The sequence below is a fragment of the Chrysemys picta genome, chromosome 15 (assembly GCF_011386835.1).
Source record: "Chrysemys picta bellii isolate R12L10 chromosome 15, ASM1138683v2, whole genome shotgun sequence".
NCBI lineage: Eukaryota > Metazoa > Chordata > Testudines > Emydidae > Chrysemys > Chrysemys picta.
In genome coordinates, this window is record NC_088805.1 from 29501394 (window position 1) to 29529139 (window position 27746).

The 27746-nt window shown below is 48.2% G+C and overlaps 1 protein-coding gene across 6 annotated transcripts in view; it reads left to right on the forward strand.

Annotated features, from left to right (window-relative positions):
• Window positions 1-27746, forward strand: part of RPH3A (rabphilin 3A) — a 114261-nt gene that overhangs the window by 15355 nt on the left and 71160 nt on the right. For all 6 annotated transcript variants that reach the window (XM_065568804.1, XM_065568803.1, XM_065568808.1 and 3 more), the window contains one exon: window positions 20760-20855. In XM_065568804.1, the coding sequence (XP_065424876.1) occupies window positions 20779-20855 (77 nt within the window). In that variant the 5' untranslated portion in view covers window positions 20760-20778. The remainder of the gene's footprint in view (window positions 1-20759; window positions 20856-27746) is intronic.

The following is a 27746-nucleotide window of genomic DNA, read 5'->3' on the forward strand; positions in this document are numbered from 1 at the left end:
TTGATACAGGAGGATATTTGGATCTGTTCAAGTTTGAAAACTCTTCTTTGGTGATGACAAAACCATTCAGCCCAGAACCTGCGTTGCAGTTCGATTTATTTGTTTGCCAGACAGTTACTCAAAAAAGAAAAAGAAAATCTGCTACAGATGTGACGTTATCCAGTGTTTAGCTGAAGGCACAGCTTTAAAGCCTGCTCTCTTTAACCAGATTAATGGCATTAGGCTTTCAATGTAAAAACTATCTCATCGTTGGCGCTGGCAGGTGGTGTAGGAGCAGCAGGCTTGTTCAATGTTTAAGAAAGCTGCATTGCAGAGCTGAGAAAGCTGGGGAGACAGGTTGCCTGGGTCAGTATCTTGGCTGTTGGATCTCTGCAGACAGCGTGAAGTGCGAAATGGAGGGCTCCCCTCTCAGCACTTGGCTGTTGAACTGATGATCTTTCAAATACTGAAGCTTCTTCATTTTTACCACCGACACGAGAGATGCAAGCAGGGCCGGTGCAAGGAAGTTTCGTGCCGTAGGCGAAACTTCCACCTTGCGTGCCCCCCCCACCTAACCCCGCCCCCCGCAGCAGCTAACCACGCCCCCCACCCCCACCAGAGGAGCCCCCCGCCACGGCAGCTAACCTCGCCCGCCGCGGCAGCTAACCCAGCCCACCGCCCCCCCAGCCTGGGGAGCCCACCCTGCAGCAGCTACCTCCCTCCCCGCAACTAACCCCGCCTGGGGAGCCCCCCTCCACGGCAGCTAACCCCGCCCTGGGAGCCCGCCCCAGCTCACCTCCGCTCCGCCTCCTCCACTGAGCACGCCGGCGCCGCTCTAATTCCCCTCCCCTCCCAGGCTTGCGGCGCCAATTGGAGGAGAATTAGAGCGGGGGCTCTGTGCTCAGCGGAGGAGGCAGAGTGGAGGTGATCTGGGGCGGGGAGCGGTTCCCCTGTGCGTCCCCCCCCCCGGTACTGCGGGTGGCCTCCCTGCACCCCCCCGCCCCAGCTCACCTCCACTCCACCTCCTCGCCTGAGCGGGCTTTTAGGCACCCTCAACCACTAGGCGCCCTAGACGGTCACCTAGTTCGCCTAGTGGTTGCACCGGCCCTGGATGCGGGCTGCTAGCTGTTCTGTTCAGTGGCTTCTCTGCACAGGCATCTCTTTGAGAGGAGGGTGGTTAAAGTGTGGGTGATGTGATGCATTTTGGGTTTGATGCTAAGCTTCTTGTGCACACGATTGCTGGCTCTGCAGGCTTGTTCTTCTGCATCTGTTTAGTTATTCCTACTCCTAGAGGGGCTGGGACTGCCTTCGTGCTGGGTTCATCCCACCCAAATATCCGGGGCTAATTAATACAATCCCCCAACCTGATACCTGGGAGGAAGAGAAGGGGGTTGAAGAACAGTAGCTGGAGAACGACTCCGTGATTATTTTTTTCCCTGGTGCTGGCACAAGTATTGTTTCAACTGTGTTCTGGGCTCCCATCCTGCATAGACTGAGCAGAAATCGAGTTTATTATTTATGTATCACTGTTCTTATTAAGTGCTGACAGTATGCTCGGAACACAACACAACCCTACCCGATCCGAAGAACTGACACCCCCAGAGAACTGGGAAACCCCCAGAAGAGAGATCTGTATTCACCAGGAGTTGGTGGGAGGAAGGAGGGGGGATGAGAGGGCCTTTTTCTTTATCACGAATAACCAAAGGGCTAAATCCTCAGCTGGTGTAAATGGGCCTTGCTCCACTGATTTGCCCCAGCTGAAGATCTGGTCCTGAGTCCCAAGGTGAGGCTGAATGAACAAAAAGGGAAAAGCTGTTTAACATTTATGTGTGGTCTTTCTCCCCTTCCCCTTTGAATTCTCTTCCTATCCACCTGCTGTCAAGGCGCTGGAGTGTGGCTTGGCATGCAGTGAGCTCAGCAGCGTCGCACCCGTCGCTGTGCTGTGCAGAGCCGACCGGCAAATGCAGGTGTTTCAGCGTGTAGTTGCTAGCGACCAGCCTTCTGTTTTTGGGAGGGGCAGGTGTGGGGGTTACCACGATGGTTTGAACCAGAGTAGTCGTCTCGCTATGAATCAGCGCAGTCACCCTCGCTGCCTCCCTAGTTAGCTGTATCCTCAGGGATATAAGTTAGAGGAGCAGATGTGGAATCTGGGAAGTTTTCCAGATGATCACTGGGTGGGGTGGGGTGGGGTTTGGGTGGGCTGGGAGCTGCACTGAGCTGAAGTCTCCTGTCTGGAACACTGTTGCTAGCAGCACTGAAACTGTGTGGGGCATGGATGCTGGTCGGGATGGGACTGGTGCTTTTTTGCCCTGCTTGACTTCATGGCACAATACAACTTCATTCTGCAGAGGGTCTTTCCCCCAGCCTCAGAACAGCGGGGCATAGCCCCAGGGGGATGGGTTGCCCTCTGGCAGCAGGAGTGCTGGTCATGGAGAAGAGCTGCTGGCTGATGGCAAGACTGGAGTATGGAAGATGAGGCACGTCTCCGCAGTGCACTCCCTGAGCTGCAGGGACTTCTCCCACAGCATGTAAGGCAGGGCCTTGGTGGCCAAGTATCTGGGAGTAGTCAGGGAGGAGCTGGTAGCTAGTACCAGGTAGTTGACATCTCCAGGTTGCCACCCAGCGGCTTTGAAATCAGGGCCTCCTACAGCACTGCATTGCCAATACACATCTTCCCTTTGAGCCATGCCAAGGGAGGGCAAGACTCTTCTCTTGCCTTCGGAAGGCACTGACCAGTTACAACTCTCAGTAGGAAATATCCAAACAGTGCTGAGATTCCCCCCTCTCCCTCCATGACTGTACATGTTTCTTGGTCCAAGCTACGAGACTGGAATGTGACTGAACAATCTCTCGTCTGACCCAGGAGCCTGCTTGGTAGGGGGGATGTGAATGTCGGACCCCCTCAACTTCAGACCACACCTCTTTCTTCTGCCTGTGACTTTATAGCTTTGATACAGGCTAGAATTCATGGCTGCTGCTGACCCATGTTGCCTTGATGCTGTGATCTCTGGATAGGAAAGATGCCAGTTAAGTCAGGGATCTCTTGAGGTGGACGGTAGAGAAATGTAAGTTCTGTATCCTGTCTGCTGCGAGCGAGTAACAAACTTTGTACTTGGACGTGTGCTGCAGAAAACCCGGGCCAGTTGGCAGAGAGAGTCCATGCTAGATGACCCAATTTTGACTGCACGTGGTTTGCGTGTTTGTTCTACTGGTGAAGAGACAAATATGCTCGTGCATGGGTGCATCTGTGCTTCCTGAATTGATTTTGCCCAGTTTCAAATATGAGGCCCCAAAATAAATAAATAAATGAATAAAAAAGCTCTGATTATCTTCAGACTGAGACTCATCATATGGAGTCAGCAAAACATTTAGAAAAGTCCCAAATACAGAGATAAGCAGCTAACGTGTTTATGTGAATTTTCCTTTATGCACTCAAGTTGTAATCCTACTGTAGTTTTTATGTGTGTATAGTATTAGTTCCTGCTAAAAGGTCCTACTGTATTTAACATTAAGAGCTTAGCAGCAGCATTATAAACATCTAGGATTTCAGGCTGGAGAGCAGATATTATACCATGCTGGGGTAAAGTTGGGGCAATTCATAGAGGACTTTCTTTTAATTCATGCATTAGCAGATTTGTGGGCTCCCTCATACAGAACAGATTTGGCGATGTTAGTCTTGCGGCTGTTCCACAAGGCCAGGAGTGAAGACCTCAACTCTATTTCTGGCTCTTCCGTAAACTTACCATGTGACTTTGGGCAAGCCACGTCTGCCTCAGTTTGCCCATCTGTAAAATGGCTGTAATACTATTTAGGGTAGTCCCCATGAGAAAATCATCACTTGCCAAGTAACCGCATGGCTATGTCTCGTTATTTCCTATTCTTAGCACAGGGCAAATCTGTGAGATCTCAAATACCACTATGTGGGTGGCAAGAGCTCTTTTGAATGGTGACCATTGTGCGAGTGTGACAGGGCTGATATCGGAATATGTGCATTCATGTTTGAAAAGTGCTTTGAGATCCTCAGGCTAAGTGGGGCTGTATTTGCACAAAGTGTGATGCTAAAAGAAGATGTAATAAAGTAGTAAGCTCCAGCAAAAAGAACGATCTCATTCTAGCAATTGAAAAATTGGCTCCCTAAAGAAACTTAAACTCGAGTAATTAAGCATCTTTAGCTGGGCAACTCTCTCCCACCAACTGAACACAAATCCCCAGCCTCTGTTTCCGAGGGCAGCACTAAAGGCATTCTTATGGGTGGAAAGAGGAGAATTTTAAGATAAGTCAGTTCTTGTCCAACTCTGATTTATTATCTGATCTGACTCCGGATAGTCTGTGCTAGGTTATTCCCGTGAATGTCATCACCTCTTAGGATCCCAAAGCAAATACATGTTCTCTTTTGTGCAGCTTAGCCACGAATCTTGCAATTAAAAAGAAATAGTTGAAAAGCTTGTTTCAATGAGATCAAAATTCCTCTTTTTGCTTGAGCTGGAGGATCCAAGAGCAGAAACCTAGGCTGGGCAGTGTGGTCTAGTAGATAGAGCACTGGACTGGGTTCTTCTTTTCCTAGCTTTGCCACTGGTCTGCTGGGTGACTATGGGCAAGTCAAGTTCCTGCTTTTTGCCTCAGTTTCCCCATCTCTAAAATCAAAGATTACCTGTTATTCAGGTGCAGTAACCAGGATCCAGCTATGTAATTTGTATAAGTAAAATGACATTAGCTGCCACCAATGTAATTTTAATACTTTAGGACCTGGTCCATTTAAAGTCTTTGCTGTGCAAAGCCCTGGCATCCCTTAATGGGGTTGAGCTTAAAGCTACGCGAACACTTCAAATTTCCAGTCAGAAAGGTTAAAGTTCAGTCAAACTCCATTTTCCCTATTGTCAAACCTTGCTGCGAAGGTTTAGATGGAATTGGTTTACAAAGCATCGCTGGGACTGGGACTAGTGGCCATGTTGTAAACTATCATGTGACTTGTCCCATATGACATTTCCAAGGTAAGCCAGATTGACTGGAGGGGAGTCGTCCTTGGGTGTGAGCAGGGCCGGCTTCAGGCACCAGCAAAGGAAGCAGGTGCCTGGGGCGGCCAATAGAAAGGGGCGGCACTCCATCCGTTATTGGGGCGGAACATCTGGGTCTTCGGCGGCAATTCAGCGGTGGGTCCTTCGCTCCCTCTCTTCCTCTCTTCCTCTTCATAGGCACTTTGGCGGCAGTTCCATCGGGTTTCTCTTTTTTTTTTTTTTTTCTTCGCCACTTGGGGCAGCAAAAAAGCTGGAGCCGGCCCTGGGTGTGAGGCTCAAATTGGGTGAGACGTTCATTGAGTACAGTGCAGAGATGTGTGTATGAGACCTTTATTCCCCATACTTCTTCGCATTTCTCCACGGTCTCACCTAAGGATCTCAAAACCCGTTACAAACGCTAATGAACTAAGCCTCACAATTCCCGATGAACTGGGCAAGTATTATTCCCACATCACTGGTCTTGAAAGAGGGACAGAGAAGCCAGTCCAGTCCCACAGGATATTACTGGCACAGCAGCTGGGAATAAAACTTGGGGCTCCTGACGACCAGACTTTTGTGCCTTAACTGGAAGCCCATCCTTCCTCACAAATCTGTTAGTCGTTGGGCTGACGTAATGCGACAGCAGCACCAGTAGACGTTTTTAAATGATACAAGAGTTGGCAGCATCTTTTTAGCAAAGTCTTGGGATAAAATATTTCAATTTGTTAACTTAAATATTTCACACACCCCACTGATCGAGACCTGCAGTCTGCTCTGCCAGGTATTATTGCTCAAGTGCAAAGGGTTGGACAAATCCAACTGTGAGCTGTTGTTTTTCTTCTTTATCTTGTGCTAAAAATGCACCAGCAGGCATTAGAATGAGCAAGCGTGGATGCTGGAAGTAATGCAATTTAGGTCTTCAGAATCTATTATTTATAGGCACAGAGAAAGGCTTGTGTATTTCACCAGGGATGGTCTCTGGGTTTTTTTCGGTATGTACCGCTGTAGGAAATGCCGTTGGCGTAACCATTATGAGTAGAAAGTTCTAGTCCAAGAAGCGAATTTTGCTTATTCCTGGCTGAAAGGTCAGTTGATTTCTTTGACTGCTTAGGTAGACAGACCATGTGAGAAGGTGGTCCCTTTTTTAGATTTCATTTTGCTGCTGCATGTGGCACTAGGGAAACCAGCTATCAAGTGGGAGGAAGAGAGCAGATGCTCCAGGCTGCTAATCTGTGACATGGGAGACCCAGGTTCAGTTCCCTGCTCCACTACAGGTTATCTGTGTGATGATGGGCAAGTCACTTAAGCTCTCTGTGCCTCTCCTCCCATCTACAAATGAGGGATAATATATCAATGCCCTAAGTCACAGGTAAATAGTGAGGACAAATGCATTATTAGTTTGTGGGGTGCTCAGATAATGGGGGATTGCATAAATACATTGCTCTAGATGAAGATAACATGGTAAAAACAGTGCATGTTTGCCATAGGTTTTAATTTACTTCGATAGTAAACTCTCTCTCTGTGCACCCCGCACCATAGGGCCCTGATGCTAGATTAGGGCCTGAAGGGCCTACTACAATCCAGCTGCTTATAACTGGGAGGAGTGCAGATTCCAATGGCCAAATTAAATGACTCGTTTAATGTCACTGCCCTTCCTAATTTTCTTTGTGCCAAAACGGAATGGGCACTGTAGGGAAATAGTGGAACGTTATTTATCCAGATCAGAGCTGTTTGCACTGGATAGTTTTTGTTTTCTTTACAAGTTGGTGTCTGTAGAGAGGGGCCCTAGTTAGTGGAGAAAAACCTTTCCAATACTTGAGAATAAATAAAATGTTGCTGGGTTGTGGTTTTTATTGCCCTGCCTCGGTCTGGGAAAGTTTCAGTTTCTCTCCTGGCTCAAACTCCACCCTGTCAGCGGGTGAGTTTGAATGGACACTTTGCAGTTTTGCCAATAACTTAACTTTCTTAAAAGAAAAAAAATGGCTGAATGACGCCATCTTGTTCCATTCCTCATTCGGAGTGGGAGGGAAGCAGGATCATTGTCCCATTTTACAGAAGGGGAATTAAGGCACACTGAGTCATGTTAATGTGTGGCAGAGCTAGGCACTGCCATGCAATATCCTTAAAAAACCTTATTGTATTAATCTTGTGTATTATTGTTGACTGAGATGATATGTAACCTCTATGGGGGGAAGATGTGACCGATGTAGGAACTGGGAGTTCAAAAGGCTACACTGAGAATATGCCAGACAAGTATGGACTTTTGGGACAAAAGTCTTAAGTGGATTTCCTGGGGAATCCCTAGGGAGTGGTTAATGCAAACTCTGATTATGCAAAAAAAACCCAGCCTTTTGACGCCACACCCTGAGGAGAGGGTCACTGTCCGCTGATTAGCTATTACAGAAGGCCAGGCTCACAGTCCTGAGCTTAGAAAGAAGTGACTGGTCTGCCCAGTGTTTATTCTGGTTCTGGATCCAAGATGGGTATGAACTTACAACCGCAGGGAAAAGCCAGTTGTGGGTTTTGATGGACTAAACCTACCAGAGCCCTAGGCTGGAGCTGGGGTGACCCTCTGGTGAGCTTTCTAGTAGGTGTGTAGGAACGTCTATCGTTTTAATCTGTTTTCTGTGTAACCTTAAGAATAAAAGTGCTTGCTTAGAAGGAGCTGTGGGGTAACTTATAAAGCAGGCAATCCGCTGGTCACAGCCTTCAGAGAAAAAGAAAAATGCAGGCAATGGCCTTTTGGGCAGTCTGGCTTGCTGGGGCTATCACAATATAAGGCAGGGAACTGTGCAGCCTGAGGGTTGGTCAGGAGGGAGCGAGACATGGGTCTCCACCCAGGAGAGCTGGTGGCTGGGCACCAGAAACCTTGACGTGGGTGCCCATAAGAGACCACGAAGAGTGGAGGATTGGGAAAGTGAGATGCAGTTCCCCTGAAACGGTGACACCCAGATCTTCTGAATCCCAGCCCAGTGCCTTAACCACAAGACCTCTGGCAACCATCTTTTGTTGCCAAGTTAGCATATTTCTAGGGCGAGAGCAAAAGCACATGGTGGACTGGCTCCAGGGTGCTATACCCCTCTGCGCCGCCATGCTGGAGACTTCGGTTAGGCTTCTTCTCCTCCTCTCCTGCCGCTGAGTCTGCTTCGGAGCGTAGCGGGCTTGATCCAACAGCCCATGCAGTCCCAGGGGGCCTCTCTCCATTCACTTCAGTGGGCTTGGCATCAGGCCCAGAGAGGGCATCGTGGGTAGCTCCATTGTGACCTCCTTGGCCGACACAGGAGCTGTCGGGAATGGCCCTGGCTTGACTTGGGGCCTTGTAGCCCTGGAGGAGTTGCAGCCCTGCTGAGAGATTGGCATTCTACACAACCTGAACATGGGAACGTGCCTCTCTTGGTGCAGGGGGCTGAGAGCGCCAGTCCCCAGGGCACGCTGGGGCTTCTGCCTGTGTTCCTCTGGGACAACATGCGCATCCTTAGCTGAGCAGGGAGCAAGGGCAGCAGCTCCACTGCCCAACCTGGAAGTTCACCTGTGCCTGACTCCGAAATGACCCATGTGCAATGACACTTCTTTGGGCTGGGCACCTACGGCTCTCTTTAGTCCTGCTCCAGCATTCGAATCTGCTACCGTGGACCCCTGCCCGCCGGGGGGCCACGCGCAGACTGAGGGGTCTGTGCTAGCAGAGCTGATCACAGGATCAGGGCCGTGCAGCACAGTGGGAGCTGTGTGTACTCGGCACCTCTCCGGATCAGGCTGCCTGTCCACCCAGCCCTAAATATCTGCACGATAGTTTAATTTTGCACCCTGGTAAAAGCTCTGCACTCCCCTTAAGGATGCACCATGGTCATGCTAGATGAGGTGCATGTTTGTTTCTTAGGGGACATCTATTTGCAGTGCACACATTGCACGTCGGCCAGCATCAGTTTCCCAGGAGTTAGTTTTCAGTCACTGGCTTCATTCCTTCAGTCAGGTGCTGGTGGCATCCGTCAGAGCGATCACTGTCACCCACGACAAAATTAGCTTGACTCTCTTGTGTTTGCTTGACTCTGCTGTGCCCTTTGACAGGTTTCCGTCATGTGACGCGCAGCCTTGCGCCTGCCTGAATGGAAGTGACCAGGGATAAATCGCCTCATTGATTTGCCCCTTTCTGGTTGGAATTTGGGGGCTTCCCCATCAAGCAGGCCGTCTGCAGCCATTAATGCTGTCATCATCCCGGCTGAGCGGCAAAGAGGAACTAGTCAAACCGACTGGCCCTGCCAGCAAGCTGTCTCGCTTTTGCTGAAGTGAGTTGGATCTATTGCACCAGCAAAATATGAAAAACAGGCCAAAAAACGATAACTGCAGCTTCAGGATTGAAATATCTGTCTTTTAAAAGCCAGGATGAGCAGGGGACACATGTTGATTTGATTTTCCTAGCTGGGAAGCATAAATATACACTGTGCACATGGCAAATTTCCATCTCTAAAAACATTATGAACCTGAGAAGCCAGGGTTTATAACATTAGCACTGCAGGGGTTAGCCAGAATCCAATCGAGAATCTCATTAATAATCAGTGGTACAGCGGCTCAGAGAAGAAGCCCATTTCCAGCTAACTTCTGCAAGCCCCATACAAATCACTTCGGCTTGAATGTGCAGATCATTCTCATTGCTGGCGTAAATAACTTTGCCATTAGCGGCCCCTGTTCTCATTCATTTTTTTTTTTGCCTGCAGAGCGTGGATTGGGAGATGTGGGCGGGGGGAGATACTAAGTTAATCAGCTGTAAAACAGACCTTTACAATTCTTTCTTTTGGGGACTGCTTTGTTTCTCGTTGTTCAGATCTGGTGTGTGCCCGAGTGAAATGGTCTTTGTTTGGGAGGGACAAGACAGCGCCATAGACCAGATAGCAATGCTCAGATGGCTGCTGCTTCGCCAGCCAAAAGCAATTCGTCCGGAATCCAGTACAGCCTACCCATCACAAAGCAAAGTCCTTTGGCTTGGAGCCACTGGAGCTGGCTCAAGGAGGGGCAAACTACCCATCAGCCTGGCTCACTGCACCCCTGTGTGGCATGAGAGGCTTAAAAGGGCATGTGGTGGCCACTGAACCTCAGCTACCCCCGGTGTTGTAAGTTTGAAACCCACCGTGGTGCTCAGATCCTACGATGAGGAGCACAGTATGAGAACCTGCATAGACTAGAACGCAGGGTAAGCACTGGTCCCTCTGCCTTTCCTAAGAGGGGTTTGGCTTAGGGCAGTCTTAAATGCTACTCAGGGGATGCTCTGAATCCACGCAGCTGCATCCTGGCCATGCTCCGTTTCTAGCCAACATTGGCTTCCTTTTCAGTGCCATTGACTCCTATGCTACCAGTAGAGGGGAGATGATGATGAGTTCCTGCCATTGCAACCATGGCACCAGCAGCAGCTGGGCTGTAGTCAGCCCCTGGCTCTCACCCCTCTCCAGCGCTGCACCGTGTGGAGTAGTGTGAACACGAGGCGCTAAATGTTGTTTTGTTTAGGGGTCTGGCTCTCACGCTATTCATCCTAAATAAAATGAACAAGCCAGCCTACAACGGACCTGAGCAACTATGACTCTTCACTCCCATTCATTTTAATTATTTTCTTTTCATCTGCAGTCAGGAGCAAATTAACTTGTTTGATTTACAGCAAAGTGCGAAGACATCAATCATACGTTTCATTGTGGCACAAACCAGCCTGTGGGAGCCAAGCCCCCATATTTCATAAGTCTGGTCTGCACCTGAAGATTAGGTCGATCTAGCGATGTCCTGCAGGGCTGTGAAAAATGTTGTGCCCTTAGCACCATAGTTAGGTGGACCTAACCCCCAGTGTAGATGCAACTAGGTTGACAATAATTCTTCCATCAACCTAGCTACCATCTCTCAGAGATGGATTAACTACCGTGATGGAAAGTCCCCTTCTGTTTACCCGGAATGGCTGTGCTGTAGACATGCCCATAGATGCAAAATGACCGAGCAAGATTCCCATGAGCCTTGGCAAACCGAGTAAGGGGAGGCACGTGGGGGCTTAGCAGAATATCCAACAGAGTGACTTACTCGTACTCAGTGTTAGCAGAAGCCTTTTCCCAGCTAAATTCGACAATTCCCAGTGAGAACCGAGCAGGTCACCAAGGAAACTCTAGTTCCCAGGATGAGGCTTCAGTGAGAGCTGGGCTTTAATTCAGCAGACAGACGGCGACAGCTCCTGGTCTGTGCAGAGTCAATACAGCTGCCGCGATGGCTACTAACCAATCGCCCCCCGTGAGCAGCAGCCACGTGGAATTGGACTCCGTCTCGGTATTGGGAAAGCAGCAGCTGCTTGACTGCTGCGGAGTCCTGTTGCGTGGACTGCGAAATAGGCTAGCTGTGTCCTCCAGCTGGGATGAGCTGCCCACGGCTTCTACCAGCGTGGCTCTCCCGGGGCTGGCTCAGGCGTCCGGTGAGGTAACCTGCAGGATGCAGGCCCGCTAGGCCAGAATCATCCTGTTCCGTTCTCCACTGAGTTCACTGAAGGAATCTGCTTGTTGCATTGGCTCCGCTCGTGTATCTGGCAGGCTGCAGAGGCATCTGTTTAAACCACGTAAGAGTCACCACCAATTTCTCTTCCAGGCTAAGTGTGCTATGGAAGGGGACGAGGGGAAGCGGGCAGAGCAACCTGAAGGTTCGTTACACGGTATTGTTTTCAGGGTTAAAACAATTCAGGCTGTAGGAGCCAATGGGGACACATCGGGAGAAATCCTGGGAGCTTTGCCACTGACTTCAGTGGGGCCAGGACTTCACTCCTAATTTCTGGAGGAAATGCCTCTGTCTTCTTCCTACCGTGCAAAAGCTGTTAGGACTCTTGTAAATAGCAGGGGCTGTTAGAAGTCTCCTTTTCATGGCCGCATTTTAACTTTTTTTTTTGGGATGGGTGAGGGGAGGTTTGTTCTGATCACCTTCGTTTTGCCAAGTCTTGGGTTGTTTAGTGTGAGTCTTGGAATATTTGGTGCCTTTCTGAAAGGCCCAGCTCCTGGAGTCCTGGGATGAGGCAGGAATCTCTGTTTTCATTTAAATAACAAAGTAAGGCTCTAGCCCATGTGGCTGCAGAGAAGAGCTTGAAAGTGTGTCTCCTAAAGGCTCAAAAGCCAAAGGCAAATACAGCCCCCAGTATATTATTTTTAAAGGGTAGATCTCTTAATTTTTAAGCCAATCGTGTGATTTTTTTGGGTGTGTGTGTGTGTGAGAGGGAGCCTGCTTCATGAGTTGTGAAGTCTTGGGTTGGTGATTGTATTTTGATGGCTTCTTGAGCCCAGAGTTTGTTCTCTGGCCTCCTGGGGTGGTGGAGCTACGTCTTAGGGTCCGATGGGTGGGCACGATATGTGAAGGAAAGCACATGTTCTGAACGGACCTTTAAGAAGGAGTCCGCATTACAGATCACTAAGTGCAGGTAGTGTGACCAGCCGTCCCAAGATGTAATTATTACACCCCTCTGCCCTACCCCCTAAAAAAAGTGTTGTGATTTTTCACACTTGCTATCTGGTCACCCTGAGTTCAGGTTTCACTCAGCTCTGGCATAGATTTGGGATTAACTCAGTGGCTTTTGCCCAGATCTGTGCCAGGCAGAATTGTTACGTAGCTGTTGTTTTTACCGTACCCAAGAGTGTGCTACATCCTTCTCAGCAGAATTAGAATGGCACCGGCCCTGCTTACCGTCTAATTTTAGATAAATGAGGGGATGGAGGAAGGGGCGGAGCTGACGCAGTAGTAGGGCTTTTGCGTAGCCACAAGAACTTTTAATAACGATTGTTATTGACTCACTTCTTCTGAGCATCTTGGGATAATCACTTCTTAAGGAGGGATTTGGACGAAGGGAAGGTAGCAGCTTGGCTGGGCAGATTAGGATATTAGGAAACACTTTTTCACTAGGAGGGTGGTGAAGCACTGGAATGGGTTACCTAGGGAGGTGGTGGAATCTCCTTCCTGAGAGGTTTTTAAGGTCAGGCTTGATGAAGCCCTGGCTGGGATGATTTAGTTGGGGATTGGTCCTGCTTTGAGCAGGGGGTTGGACTAGATGACCTTCTGAGGTCCCTTCCAACCCTGATATTCTATGATTCTAAGCCTGGATGTCTCTCTGAAAGAGATGCTGTAGTTCACACAGAAGCAATGGTTTGGATGCAGAAATAACTGAGTGGAGTTCTCTGGGCTGTATTATCCAGGAGGTCGGACTAGATGATCATAATGGTCCCGCCTGGCCTTGGAATCTATGACCTGGGGACTTGAGTCCAAGTGGATCGGGTCTGATTCGTTCACGTCGTTAAAGGAAAATCCTTCTGAAAAGACTCGGGTGTGTTGGGGATTGTGAATGACTCTGCTCTGGTTGCAGTCTAGAAATAAATCACAAAACGTTGACTTGGAACCTTTGCTCCGAGCCCTGGCCCTGTGAAACCCACTGCGGTAACGCTGCCTAGCTTTGCTGCCCTCTTCCTCTGGGGAGGCTGAAATCTGCACCGTAAATATTAAGACGGTTCCATGCACAGCAGTGGCTGCTTTGGGTTACTTGGCTATAGGCACATACTGGGGTGAACTTTTGTGTACGTGGATACAATCTAAAAAATTTCCTTTCACATCAATTTGTTTGTCCTAATTGTATATTTGTATATCTTTGGCTGGCATTGAATCTAATCAGTTCTCCATGCAGGTTTCAACAGAGGGAGCTTTTGGAATGAGGTGGCTTTTTATTAAATGTAATTGTTCTCACCCTTTGGATTGCCCTGTGAACGCTAACTTGGCTGCGGTACAAAGGTTGGTACTCATTTGAGGGGGGACTTTTAAATAGGCTTTGCTCTACATCCTGCCCGAAACTGTTGCTCTTCACTGGTAAGCAAATGCTGTGCTGCAACCCAGAGATAGTTGCAGTTCTGTGGTGGATGGGATGAACAATCCAGGTGTATAGCTTATATCAGGCTTTTTTTTTTTTTTTTGGTTAAGTTCTCCTTTGAGTTGGACTGTGCTATCTAATGATCGTTGTTGTGAAATATGCTAGGTAATAGTCCTATATTCTCCATAACCCCTGTTATCTCTTTCCTGGGCCCAACTTGAGCCCTAAATCAAAGTAAACCAAAGTTCAGCCTTGGTTTTCCAACCCCCACTTGAGGTTTGGTTGGATCTGAGGTTTGGATTCTGCACATCATAAAAGTGCAGCGTTTGGAACCTGGGTTTCAGCTCAGACCCGTATCTAACTTCTTCTCTGTCTGTCTGGCCCATCCTGGAGCAGCGGTGGTTCAGGCCTGGGGTTGCTGTGCCTGGGGGAGGGGAGGTGGTACTCACAAGCGTATGGCACTCAGGAGACTGATGAGGAAAGGTAGAGCCGATTGATTAATGCACTGAGAATTGTAGTTAAATTAAGGATGTGGGCTTAATGGGCCAGACAAAGGGGATTGTTCTTCCCGGCTCTACAAAGGTAGAGGGAAATCTGTGTGTTTGGTGGCATAGGGGAATCAGGGCTGCCCGGCATGATGCTAGCTAAAGAAGGCCAAAAGGCGGTTGATGCAGCTGGGGCTTGCTGAGCATGCGCAGGGTGATGCTGTGAGCACAAAGGCAGGGAGGTGTGGGAGCGGATGGAGAAAAGTAGACAGTCGCCAAGTGATGCCCTCCGCCGTATTCCTCCTCCACACTCAGCACTTCTGATTAGCTCCCCACCACGCGACTCCAAGGCAATTCTTTGCTCTTGGGAATGAGCATTCATGGTGGTGGGGAGTGTTGTGTTATTTGTAGTGCAGTCGAGAGGACCCAGTGGAGACTGGGGGCCCTGTTGTGCTGGGGGTTGCATAGACACGTGGCAAGAGAGAGTCTCTGCCCTGAAGAACTTACAGTCTGGATGGACAAAAGGTGGGAGGGGAAACTGAACCGCAGAGAGGTGAAGTGACTTGCCCGACGTCTCCCGGCAGAGCTGGGAATAGAAGCCAGGTGGCCTGACTTTCCTAGCCAGTGTCTTACCCACTAGACTACACTGCCTCACTGCTGTGTTGGGTCTAGTTTAGCTGGTAAGCGTTTTGGGTGCTGGTTAAGCACCACACGCAAGTGATGCTAGATAAACAATCAAGAACTGTAGTCGCCATTGACTTGGTACAGCCAGATGTACTATCGAGAGCGATGCAGGACGTTTGTTCTAGCGGCTCATTGCATGATTTACTGTTATGTGAATTTTCACTGGGCCATAATAAATACCTATAGTCTGCTAGCTGAGGGATGTGCTGCAGGTTTGGTCCAGCGCACCCCAACCCTCTGCCTCATCCCTGAGCCCCCGCCTGCACCCTGAACCCCTCATCCCCACCTCTAACCCAGAGCCCTCTCTGCCCCACCCCTGGGCCCCCTCCCACACTCTGAACCCCTCATCCCCACCCCAGAGCCCTCACCCCCCCACCCCAAATCTCTGCCCCAGCCCTGAGCCCCCTCCCACACTCTGAACCCCTTGGCCCCACCCCCACCACATCACCTCCATGTTGGTGCACATAGCAAAATTCATTCCGCACATGGACGTAAAAAATGAGAAGGAACATTGGTCCTCCGTGTTCGTTTACCTTGTAAGGCTAGATGTGGAGATGTTGTTGCGTGGGCATCAGACTGGAGATCGCATGTACAATCCCCGCTGAGCAGCAGCGTTGGCAGTGTCTTCATGCTGTTCCTTTAAGTGCTGTCTAAGACCTCTGGTATGGCAGCCTGGGTGAATGGATATGGACACGCCCAGTTTGTTTAGAACATTAAATGATTTTTAACAGTTGAGCAATTTAGCCATGTAGCGAGGCGGCCTGGCTCCCAGGCGCCCCTGGAAGGGACGAGCCCCACCCCGGAGCTATTGCAAGCCACAGCTGGCTGGAGAGCTGTAACATGCGGGAGGGGAATGTTGGGAGGGGCTAGGCTAATTTGTGATTCAAGCAGCGATTGCTAAATGGCGGCAGCTGTGTCGGGATCTATTCTGGAACCCGCAGAAAGCAAACAAACACCATTTCCCCACAGGGGCTTGTGAAACGGGCGAAAAACAACGTATCGTACCCATGGCACATCTTTGGGGTTGGCCACCAGATCCCTTTGGAGCGCTGGTGGTTGACACACTTCAGCCAGTCCCCCCACTGGTTGCTGGTTCTTTGGCCAGAAGGTTCATTGCCTGCTTGTGCTGTCCCTAAAGGGAACACGGGGTCTCCTGGGATCTCCTCGTCCCAAAGAGAGCTTTTGATTCTAGTCTAGCTGTATGGTGTTTTCCCCACCATTTTAAACATTGCCACGCACCCTGGTGTAAGAGCAACGGGGGCATATCAGGGCCTTCCAGAGGCAGGAAACGGATGGGACCTTATGCCACTGTTGTAAGTGAGAATTGCCTCTGTGCAGCTGTTGTGCCAGAGCTGGGCAGAACTTGTTACCGGAGCAGAGCTTAGGTAGAGAAGAGAATCAAGCTCTCAGGGACAAATTCTGCTCTCTGTGAGCCTCGTATAGCTTCCAACGTTGGCGTTGCATAGGTGTAAAGGAACAAAGCCTTCGGCCCAGGCAGCACTAATTCAGGGGCAGATTCTCAGCCCTCCACCGAAGTCAATGGAGTCATGCCAGCAGAAGACGTAGCCCTCCACAGTCAACATGAAGAGTGTGAGAAAGGCGACCCCAAGGAGGCTACTGAAAGCATATTAAGTATGGCTGAAATTGACAAATCCGTGGCAGGGCATATTTCCCCTTGTTGAGAGGGAGGAATGGAGGGATCCCTTTAGAGCCATGGGAGGGGAATGCCATTGTCCCTTTCAAAGGTGCCTTTGCACCTGCCTCGCTGGAAGAAGGGACTGGCCGGTGCCTAGAACAATGGGTGATGCCGGGGTAAAATGGATGTGAAGCATTCTCTGGATGCACAAAGAACGAGACGGGTTCACGTTCAGCAGGATGCAGTTTCCTAGGTGAGGAATGAGGTTTGAAGAGATTAATCTGGAGGCCAGGCTATGCACCAGCCTCCTCTCCCTCTTCTTACACTGACTTGGGCTCTGCAGGAGATTCTCCTTTCTGCTGCAGTCGGGAAAAGGCAATTCAAATGCAAGAGCTGGAAGCTATGCAGGCATCAGCTACTGTATGATGAACACAGTCAAGGGAACGGTGTGATCCCAGCAGATCACCCTATGACAGCAGCACCAGCAGCTCTATCAGCCGGCCCTGAAGGGAAGAGAGGCAGGAAAGGAAAAAAAGGTCAGCTGTGAAATATCTGGAATTGTAAAACTTTTGGGGGATTCATGCTCTCAGGCTTGAGATTTGGGGGCCTGTATTCCTGTGGACTGTAGAGAGTTTTTAATGAAAAAGAAGAATTCATATCTGTTCTGGAGTCTTGTGGTCTCATTAAAACTGCAGCAAAACGAACACTTGTAGAGATGTCTCGCTGATTTTATTTCCCAAACTACTGACTTTAAGGGAAATCCAGCGTCTTTCCTGGTAAGTAGGTAAAAGAGTCTAGTGCAGCTGTAACTCCAGTGACCCTTATTCTCAAACGATGTTGCTATTGTCTTTTGATGACTGTGTGTGGGAAAAACACAGCACCAAACTTTCACTGTTGTTGGTGGTGATAGTAAATATTTATGTCATGGCAGCAGACGCAGATCCCAATTGGGATTGATGCCCTGTTGTGTTAGGTGCTATACGACACAGCAAAGAGACAATCCTTGTTTTCTTATCTGTGTATCTATCTAATCCATTGTGCACCAATCACCCTGATATTGAGATGTCCTATATTCTCCATAGGGCAGATGGAGTGTCCTTTTAACTCTTTTTAGCTAATTGGTTGTGACAAAGGAATAGGATTAAGAATTGCAATTAATGTCCTTTCACTGGAGCTGCTGCTGCTGTGACCTTTTTTAGAAAACTGTAATTGCTCGAGGAAAGGTGGGTTGGTGCCTTCACATTGCTGGTCTCTGGAAATCTGACAGCTCCCTGATTAACAGCTGAGAGCAAAGAGGCCCTAAATAGCCTCTCTCTCTCCCACTCCCATGTGCCCATTGTTTTGTAGCTCCTTAATATTATCTCCCTAGTTGCTTGCATGTATCAAACCAAACAGAAGAAATCATCTATATAGGGAGAACCTGCTGAGTTAAATTCTCACCCGTGCCAGCAAACTAAGACGGGTGGTGTTCTGACCACTATATTTTGTGCCGTATGTAAAAAAAAAAAAAAATGCTCCTCAAGTGGCATTATCCCCTGAAGAGGCAGAATGAACTGACAAATTCTGGGATGATTTATTCAGTGGTGGTTGATCCCTGCAGCTTAGTAGCGGCTGAGATTTCTCCAGCCATGTTTACTTGTGTTATTTTAGGACAGAGTTGGGCTTTACGTGCACGCACAAAACATATTTGGATGTTTGCAGGATTCCCTGAATGTGTTTGTCGCACTGTCTACCTGCATACTTTGTACTTGTCCTTTACTTGCTTTATGGGGCATCAGTCAATATTCAAACAAGGCAAGTGTAGATTCTAGCATTTTTATTTTTGTTTTCATCCTTCATGGGCCGGATCTTCTTGTGCAGCTGAAATAATAAGAAAGATTTGGTTTTCCCATGGTTGGTCTGTCCCAGAGTCGTGGAAATACCATGAACAGACCAGCTTTTATGTTATGCCAGTTCTATAGTTGGCTCCAAAAGGGGAAAAAGGAATCCTATGGAAATCATGACCACAAATGCCAAGTTCTCGCTTGTATGCAGCGTTGTTGTAGCCGTGTCAGTCCTAGGATATTAGAGAGACCAAGTTTTTTATATGCTTGTGCAACCAGAGTACACGTCACTACCATTTGAGTCAGCTCTGTGCTTCCTGCCACTGCTTCTGTTTGCTTGCACTTTTTTGGTACATTTGCTGTATCCCATGCTTGGTCTCCCACCCCGCTGGACATGGTGCCGTTTGATATTTCGATACTTCCAACTTGCAGGGCCAGTGAATACAGCTGTGATTGAGGTTTCATGATGCAGTGCATCAGAGGGCTCCAAAGCTACTCTGGACGCTACAGCGCAGCCTCCACTTCAGATTTTCCTTTCCAAAATGTACAGCAGTTTCCCTTGCAGAGAATCACTCAGACGCGCGACCACCTGGCGCCGTGTTGTTTCATTTCCAATAATAGCTGGTTATTGTGAAAAGCGACGCAGAGGCCCAACATGAAGGCAGTTATGGCTTTGCTAACAGTGACTGCTACAGCCCTGCCTATTGATAAATCTGTTTGATCGGATCTTTCTGGTTTGGGTGTTTGCCCAGCGCTTATGCAGTAGGTAGGAAGTTGTCCCTTGGTACCTACCTTTGTTCCTTTTTCGAGAACCAGACCATTTTGGGATTCATGCTGATTCGGCTTAATAAAAACCTCACAGTGGACCAGATCCGCAGTGCGTGAAAATTGGCGTAGATCTGCTGAACTCAACAGTCTGACTTGATTTAACGCCAGCTCTGTATATGGCTTAGTAGTTGTACATAGTGGTGTACCAGTAGCTCGTCAGGGTGTTCATTTAAAACCCCTAACGTGCCGTGGATTAAAAAGAAAAGATGAATGGGAAGAGCAAATCTGATGGTCCCAGATCATTACCTGAGTATATGGTAGATTATATTACGTTATTCCCCTTATTCTGTGGCTTGCTTTGGCAGGACTGGCAAGCAGGTCTCTGCTCAGGGAAAGAGGAAACTAATGTTCAATGTGCAAACTCATAGGTGTAAGGGACAACTGGCTGGGAATTTTTCATCTAACTTTTTTTTTTTTGACAAAAAATGCCATTTTCATCAAAACTGAAACGTTAAGAAAAATATATTTTTGACAACATTTTCTTTACCAGAACACTTCATTTCATTTTGTTTTTCTAATGTCGAAACAAGCCATTTCAACACTTTCAGAACAGCGGGTTTGGTTTTTCATTTTGAAATTGAAATCATTTTTTATATTAAAAAAATTGTAAGAAGTTTTGAACAGGTTTAAATTGGAATGAGACATTTCGATTTGATCAGTGTTTTGATAGTCTCAAAATTATTTATTTTTTATTTTTGAATTTCATTTCACAGGAAATTTCAGTTTCTTTTGCTTCCTTTCCATTTCAGAATGGAGAAATTCAAAATTACGGAATTTCTCATGAAATGGAAAAATCCAGTTCTCACCTGTGTCTAGTGCAAAGTAGAATCATTAATGGGAGCTGGACATGCTGTTCCTCACACACAACTATGAACACTTCTGTTGCCCGGAAATACCACCCTGGTCTAGAGGGTTGTGTTGCTGATACACATTAACTGGACTGTGGATGAAACTGATATTCCATCTCTTCCCCCTTCCTTTAACTTAGAACAAACTTAGCCAAAAATATGTTAACCATTTCCCCCCCTCATCTATTTTTTAATATCAGAAACTCTTACATTTTCCATCTCATGAGTGGCTACACAGCCAAGACGTAAACTATCATCTGGAGCCTAAACTGTGCAAAGTGAATTCTCATGATGTTGTTACAGAGGCCATTTAGAACTGGAATCATCCTGTATGAACAAGATCTCCAACCATTTTTTCAGATTTATGGAAGAATTAGCATTGCTGGGTTCATTTCAGTATGGCTCTACATTACATATTTATGTGCCAAAGTGAGATTTATTGTGGATTAGAGGGACAGAAAGCGCATCAGCAATATCTAAATGTTCAGTGGGAAAATACCCTTTTTTAAAAATTTATTTTATTTTTAAAGACTCTCCGGTTTGAATTTCCTGTATCTTCTCTTAACTTGACGGAGGAAGATGATCCAATATTTTATCTGACTGGTGACTTGCAAACTGTTTATTTTTCCAGATAGCCTCAAGAGTCAGCCATGACAGACACGATGTTTGGCAACAGTACTGATCGGTGGATGTGTCCAAATGACAGGCCGATGTCCCTCAGAGCCAAGTAAGGGAATTCTTGTTTGTTTGTCAATCTAGGATTGTTTGTGGCTAAAAGACGTATTGCTATAAAAATGTATTTGACATTTACATACAAAATTGAATTAATCAATGTAGATTCTACTCTGTTACACCAATGTAAATCCCAAGGAACTCCAGCTGTCAATCCAGATCCTTGTATTGTGTCCATCACCTTGGTGTCAGTACTTTTTGAAATGGACGGTGTTATTCTGGGTTTGCCATTGCAATTGAGATAGGAAGTTGACACTGTGGCCTTGACCATGCTGAATTGTCTGTGAAAATCTCCTGCTAGTTCTATCAATGGAGTAAGCACTAATATAGACTGGTTCCTGGTGCTTGTACAAGCATGTCTCCGAAGTCTGCTCAGAACAAGAGTACCTCATATGATGGTTAAAATGCCCAGGCCTGGTCTTCATTGGCACTTTTACCACTGTCAGCACTGATGGAGCTGTGTGGATCACAACAATGGTATGAGGTTTTCAACAAATCCTCACACTTCAAGCATACCCTGTGTGTCTCTGGTGAACATGGAATTTAGAGGCATCCAAACTGGTCTTGTGCTAGTGAATCCCATTTGTTACCAGACCGTAATACATTAAAAAAATAACAATCAAGCCAGTCAATTTGCTCTGGAATTAAATCCAAATAATGTAAATGAATGGATGTGTGATGTATCCCTTATACATAGATCAGGGATTTGTTTTTATTTTCTAATGTTGAGATATCATTGACATTTGCAGAGCTCGCTGTATTCTGTAGCGAGTTGATCAGAAATTAAATTGTTTGCTGATCAAAGCTCAGAGCCATATAAGTGACATTGTTCTACATACCTGATCTCTCACTCCCGCAGAAAAGGGAGCCATCTCTATTTATAAAAGAAAAAGGTGAACTGGTGTTAATTATATCTTCCCCAGGCTAGGAGATCACATGAAAAATTTCTTTCCAAGAAAGACTCGGACCTGCTAGCCGAGTTCGTTTGCAACTTCTAACCTTCAGCATTTTTTTTAAGTGTGCGTGTGCGGGGGAGAGAGGCAGGATGGAGGGAAAGAGTTTATGATGGAAACACTGATTTGTATTAACCTACTGCGTTGGGAAAGTGAGCCTCGAAGATCAGTGTGAATGACTTGAGTAATTTCTAGGACAGCATGTCCTGCTAATGGTTTATGGAAGAATCTGTACTGCAGTCAAAATAATCAGCTGTTGCAAGGATGGAAAGATTTTCCAAGAGAAAACAGAAGTTAAAGGTTGATAGGACTTGATGACAGGAGATGGGACCATGGCTACAAAGAATCTGGATCTAAAGATCCCCAGAGCTTGGCAGTATTTCGATTCAGGGCTTGTTCAGAACCATACAAGGCCCTCTTGCATAGGTTGGTGTTGGTGTTTGGAGCTAGGTCTGCATTTTCCTAAAGTTAGGCCTGTTGGGTCCAGGATTTTACTTGGGGCCTCTCTCTTTAGCAGTTACGACCTGTCCCTGTTCCTTTCCTCTGTGTGTTTGCTGCCATTGCTAAGGGCCATGGCCATCGTGGTCCAGTGCCTGAGATGCATTTGCCATTTCCTGTGCAGCGGGGTCTTTGGGGACAGCAAGGAGAACGTGTAGGCTCTCCTGTGAGTGTGTGGGGGTGTGTGTGACTCACGCCTGCCCCGAGCTTGGGCTCAGCAGCGTGCTTCCCTGCAGCGGGTTCTGGAGGAGTAATGGGAACAGTCTCGAGAGAGCGACAAACTGTCAGTTCGAATCACGGCTGAAACAAGAAACGCTGTTACTGCTGCTAGAATGAGTTGTCGTCATTGTTTCTCTCACCTAATCTTTATTCCCTCTCTTTTTTTGTATGCCTTCCTGCAGTGAAAAGGAACAGTAAGTATCCCGCTTGCTTCTTGCTCGGTTGTATTTTGCTTGCACCCAGAGGCATTTTTGTGGGCTTCAAAGGCCAGGCGAGATGTCATTACAAATAACAGCTTTGGAAAAAGTCCTATATTTTAAGCAACTTCAGGGAATTTTTCAAAAAACTCCACAGCATCCCCAAATGTCTCTGCTTTGTCCCCTCACTCAGTCGCGTAATGCAACTCTACTGGGCATACGTACAAGCTGTGATATGTACATCCTGCCTGCCAAGGCACTTTACAGATCTAAGAGCTAATAACAGCATTAAATAATAGCACCGGTAGAGAAAAATGAACATGCAGAGGCCAGGGAGAAAAAGTGAGGTCTTCGTCTGAGATTTGAAGAGAGATGACAGGCCAGATCCCTGGCTGGTGTGTATCCATGTGGCTCCCTGACTGCCGTTGATTTATATCAGCTGAAGACCTAGCCTGCAGAGTTGATGAGAGAGATACAGGGAAGCTGTTCCAGATGGTGGGAGCTACAGAGGAGACTGTTTTTGCAGCCCCAATGGCAAACTTGCATGGCTGGCTGGAGGATGAGTGAAGAGAATTGCTTAAGCAAATTTTTAGTCTTTTTTGTTTTGTTTTCTATCTTCGTCTGTATGAAAAATGATCTTGGCTTCTTGGCATTTGCGGGGAGATGTGCTGAACCTTCTGAACTGGAGGGGATCCAGATTTATTCCCCTTGACACAATCTTCTAGTGTTTCCTGAGAAAGCACTCTTCTGAGGGGAATCTCTGGCCAGCATTTCTCACCTAGCAGAGTTGTAAAACTGAAAGGCCCACCTCTCCTTTCACCTATGTGTAAATCAGGAGCAGCTCCACTAAAGCCAGTGTAGATCACCCTGCTCTACACGGGTAGGAGATCTGGATCAGAACCATTCTCTCTTAAAACACCCGAATCACTGCAAAAGGGCAAACACAACTAACCCAAATGCATTGAATTAGCTAGGGTTCCACTTGCACAAATGAGCCTCTGTGATGCCCTTAGGACGGGGAGAGACAGAAATGAAACACCCTGTGAGTGGGTTATTATTTATTTAAAACAATTTGCCCTGCAGACTGTGGAGCTGAAGTTAACGCCAGGGGCCGGACTGAAGACGCTTGTGCCAATGCAGCGGTGCTCACCCTTCGGGCGGTGCGGGGACAGGCTGCCTCGGAGACAGCGTTGTCAATGAATGACTGACGTGACTCACGCAGTCAAGCCTGGGGCACAACAATTTGACCGTGAACCGCCTACTTAATCCTAGGGTGTTGATTGGAGAAATATCAGCTGAGTCACTGTTGCATTTGCAGGGGAACTGCATGCAGTAGGAGCAACTGCCAAGACATTTTTGCCACTGTATTGTCTCCCTGTTCCTATGGCTTTTCTCCGGTAAGATCTGAAGTAAAGCCCATCAAAGTCAGTGGAAAGATTCTCGTTGAATACAATGGGCTTTGAATCCGTCCCTAACTAATTACAAGCCACAATCTATGGGGTAAGCTACCCTTTGTAATAACATGCCACATTGATATCTGGGGTCAGTACGCCTGAGACCTTCTAAAAACAAGACCCCTTCTCCTCAATCTGCCATTCTGATCTTGCTTTACTTTAACGCAGGACCTAGCCAAGGCAGTTTTGACAAAGAAATAGAATAAAATGAGCCGTGGACATTTACTTGTTATACCTGTGTAATGCACAGGATCCTACAGCCCATACATGAGAATAGGGAACATAGTGTCCAATTCAGATCTTGCAAGCAGTAGTAAGAACAATTTGTGCTACATAGACACACAATATTTTGCTCCCTGGCATGCTGGCTTTGTTTGGAGCTCCAGCTGCTGCTATGTCGGGAGCATGAAATAATAGAAATGATTCCTGCTTGAAGCTGTTATGTTGCAGTCATCTATTTATATGAATCGGTTCGATTCAGTAGGTGTGTATCTGAAACACAAATTGTAAATCACTGTTGCCTAATCTCCTTAGTGGCATGTTGACAAATACTTGTTTGAGAGTTTCATATCCATGTCGAGAACGTTACAAAGAAATCAGACATTTGAAATCCAGCACTGCTCATCTGGAAAGAGAAACATCATATTTATCCCTCAAAAACTACTTGGATGCTTCAAACACTTGCCGTTTATGTTACACATTTTCATAGTCATTAAACCATTCAGATGCAACTGCTAATTTACCCACCTTGTATCACACTTCGTGGGGAGTGGCTGAAGACCCATTAGGATGGAGCTAAAAACAAAATCAGCCCTTGACTCTAGAAATGAAATATTGCCTGCCCTGTAGTTAAATTAAACGTTGCTCGTGACTTTCACACAGATACAGTCCCTAAGCAGTTATTGAATTAAAGCACACAATACACGAACAGCCGCTTTGGGATTGCTGGGTGCTGGCATGCGCTGGAAGGTTTTACTCGTAGAGAATCTAGGGACAGTCTCATTTAAGATTGTAAATGAATGCTTGTTTTTGTTTAGTGCTTTGCAGCCTACAAGTTGTGAGAACCTTGTTCCAAATACTGGTTTCAAAAATCTTGCGTCTCCTTGCTTCTCCTTTCATTTACACTGGTGGTAAACCAGGAGCAACACTGTGAAGGTGAACGGAGCAACTCCGGTGTGAGAGGAGAATGAGGACTCCTCTCTGTTCCCTTTCCTCACCTGGCTCCGTCCCCTCTCAAATGCATGGCAGGAGGAACTAGACCTACATCTCCACCGACAAAGCTCTTCCTGAGCGGCTGTAGAATTACAGGGCTCACCTCCCTCTACATGCCCCCAGGAGCAACCACTGAAGTCTGACAGGCAGTGCCCCTTAGATGCCCTTAATCTAAGGGAAACCAGCCCTCTTGCTAGCGTTCCCTTGTAAGCCCCCAAGAGAGCCTTTCTTCTCAAGGCTGGGATGAAATACACTTGGCCCAGCTTTGTGTCTCCTGCATTATGGAACTGCAGACGTTAGTAGGGAAGCCAGCCCAAAGGAGCTGCGAGGGTCGAGATTGTACAGCCTGTAAGTCATGGCAGTATTTAGGCCCCACTTGTCTAGCAGAGATGGGTCAATAGCCAGCCAAACAAAATTGTTGTAAGGACCCAGGGACTAGAACCCATGTCTGCATAGTCTAGGGGAAGTTGATATGCCCACAGCACCACCAAGAGATCATACAGAGACTCGGCCAGGGAGCACTGTGAAGAGTAGGTGCCACAGGAAGTACCGCCTATGAGACCCAGAGTGACAGTACCCTGTGACCCTCTGATTGGCCAAGTGCCCCTACTTAACCCCAGTGATTGGCCTGGGGAACCACACAGATTGAATGCCTGACTTCACCTCATTTCCTGGCTCTTGTTTATGGACCTGGCCTTGCGATGCCTCCAGTCCAGCCTAGTGATTCCTGTTCCTGGTGGCCAGACCTCAGTCCCAGCTGTGACTGCTAGGCCAGACTGCCTATGCCACAGTCCCGTACAATTGTAGGGGAAGTTACCTGGAGATACTCTAAACTACTTGGTTAAGACAGGGGCTTGCCTATGGAGGGACTTCTTAATGGGCGATTTCCAGTGTTGTAGATTGTAACGTTTCCGATGAAGCCATTGTTTTCTGTTGGCTAGGGTTACCATACGTCCGTTTTTTCCCGGACATGTCCGGCTTTTCGGCAATCAAACCCCGTCCGGGGGGAATTGCCAAAAAGCCGAACATGTCCGGGAAAATGCCGGCCGGGCACTTCCCCTCCCGGGCTCCGGCGGCTGGTGTCCGGAGGCATGGGGGCTGCCCGAAGCCGATAGCGCTCGGGTAGCTCGGCTCTTAAACAGATCCGAAGAGTCAGGGGAGGAGCAGAGCCTCCGGCCGCGGCGGCTCTGCTCCTCCCCTGACTCTTCGGCTCTGTTTAAGAGCCGAGCGCTACGGGCTTCGGGCAGCCCCCATGCCTCCGGACCCTGCGCCGCCGGAGCCTGGGAGGGGAAGTGCCCAGCCGGGGGCGCAGGGTCCGGAGGCATGGGGGCTGCCCGAAGCCCGAGCGCTACCAGCTTCACGGTTTGCCGGGCAGCCTCCAGACCCTGCGCCCCCGGCTGGGCGCTTCCCCTCCCGGGCTCTAGCTGCGCTGGGGAAGCGCCGGCCGGGAGCGCAGGGTCTGGGGGATGCCCGGCAAACCGTGAAGCCGGTAGCGCTCGGGCAGCCCTTTTCGCGCGGCTGGGAGTGGGAGGGAGGAGGGGGTGGAGTTAGGGCGGGGTTGGGGCAGGGAAGGGGCGGAGTTGGGGGCGGGGCTGGGGTGGGGAATGGGCGGGGCCAGGGCCCGTGGAGGGTCCTCTTTTTTATTTGTTAAATATGGTAACCCTACTGTTGGCTTGCTGGAGGAGCCTTTGACTTGCAGATTTAGCCTACGTGCAGCCTTTGACTACTTGAAATTTCCTAACCGTGACATGGCAAATTCTCATAGGCAGCTACTACATTGTTCATGGCTAGGATTCTGGATTCTCAGAAACTCAGGTTTTTTTGTGTTTGTTTTTTGCATGTGCGGGTCAGGAAGCTGGCCATCCAGCTCCCACATTTGGGTGCAGGAATTACTTTTTTTGTGTAAAAATGAGTGCTTGGTACCCCACAGCAAGGCACAGGCTTGAGCCCAAACCCAGGATCTGAATCCCTGTAATTTTGTAGCTTGACTCAAGCTCTTCCCAAAGTTGGGGTGGGGAGGGTGTCAATATTTGAGTGTACAAAATTTTGCGTCCTGCCCCTTCTCCAGGGCCCCGCTCCCGCTCACTCCACCCCCCCGTCGCTCACTCCCTCCAGCCACACTCATTTTCACTGGGCTGGAGCTGGGGGTTGGGGTTGGGGTGCGGGGTGGGCGGTAAAGGTTCCAGCTGGGGATGTGGGCTCTAGGGTGGGGCTATGGATGAGGGATTTGGGGTGCGGGAAGGGGCTCGGGGTAGGGGGTTGGAGTGCGGGGGGTGTTAGGAATGAGGGGTTTGGGGTGCAGGATGGGGCTCCAGGCTGAGGGGTGCAGCTGAGGGGTTTGAAGTGTGGGAGG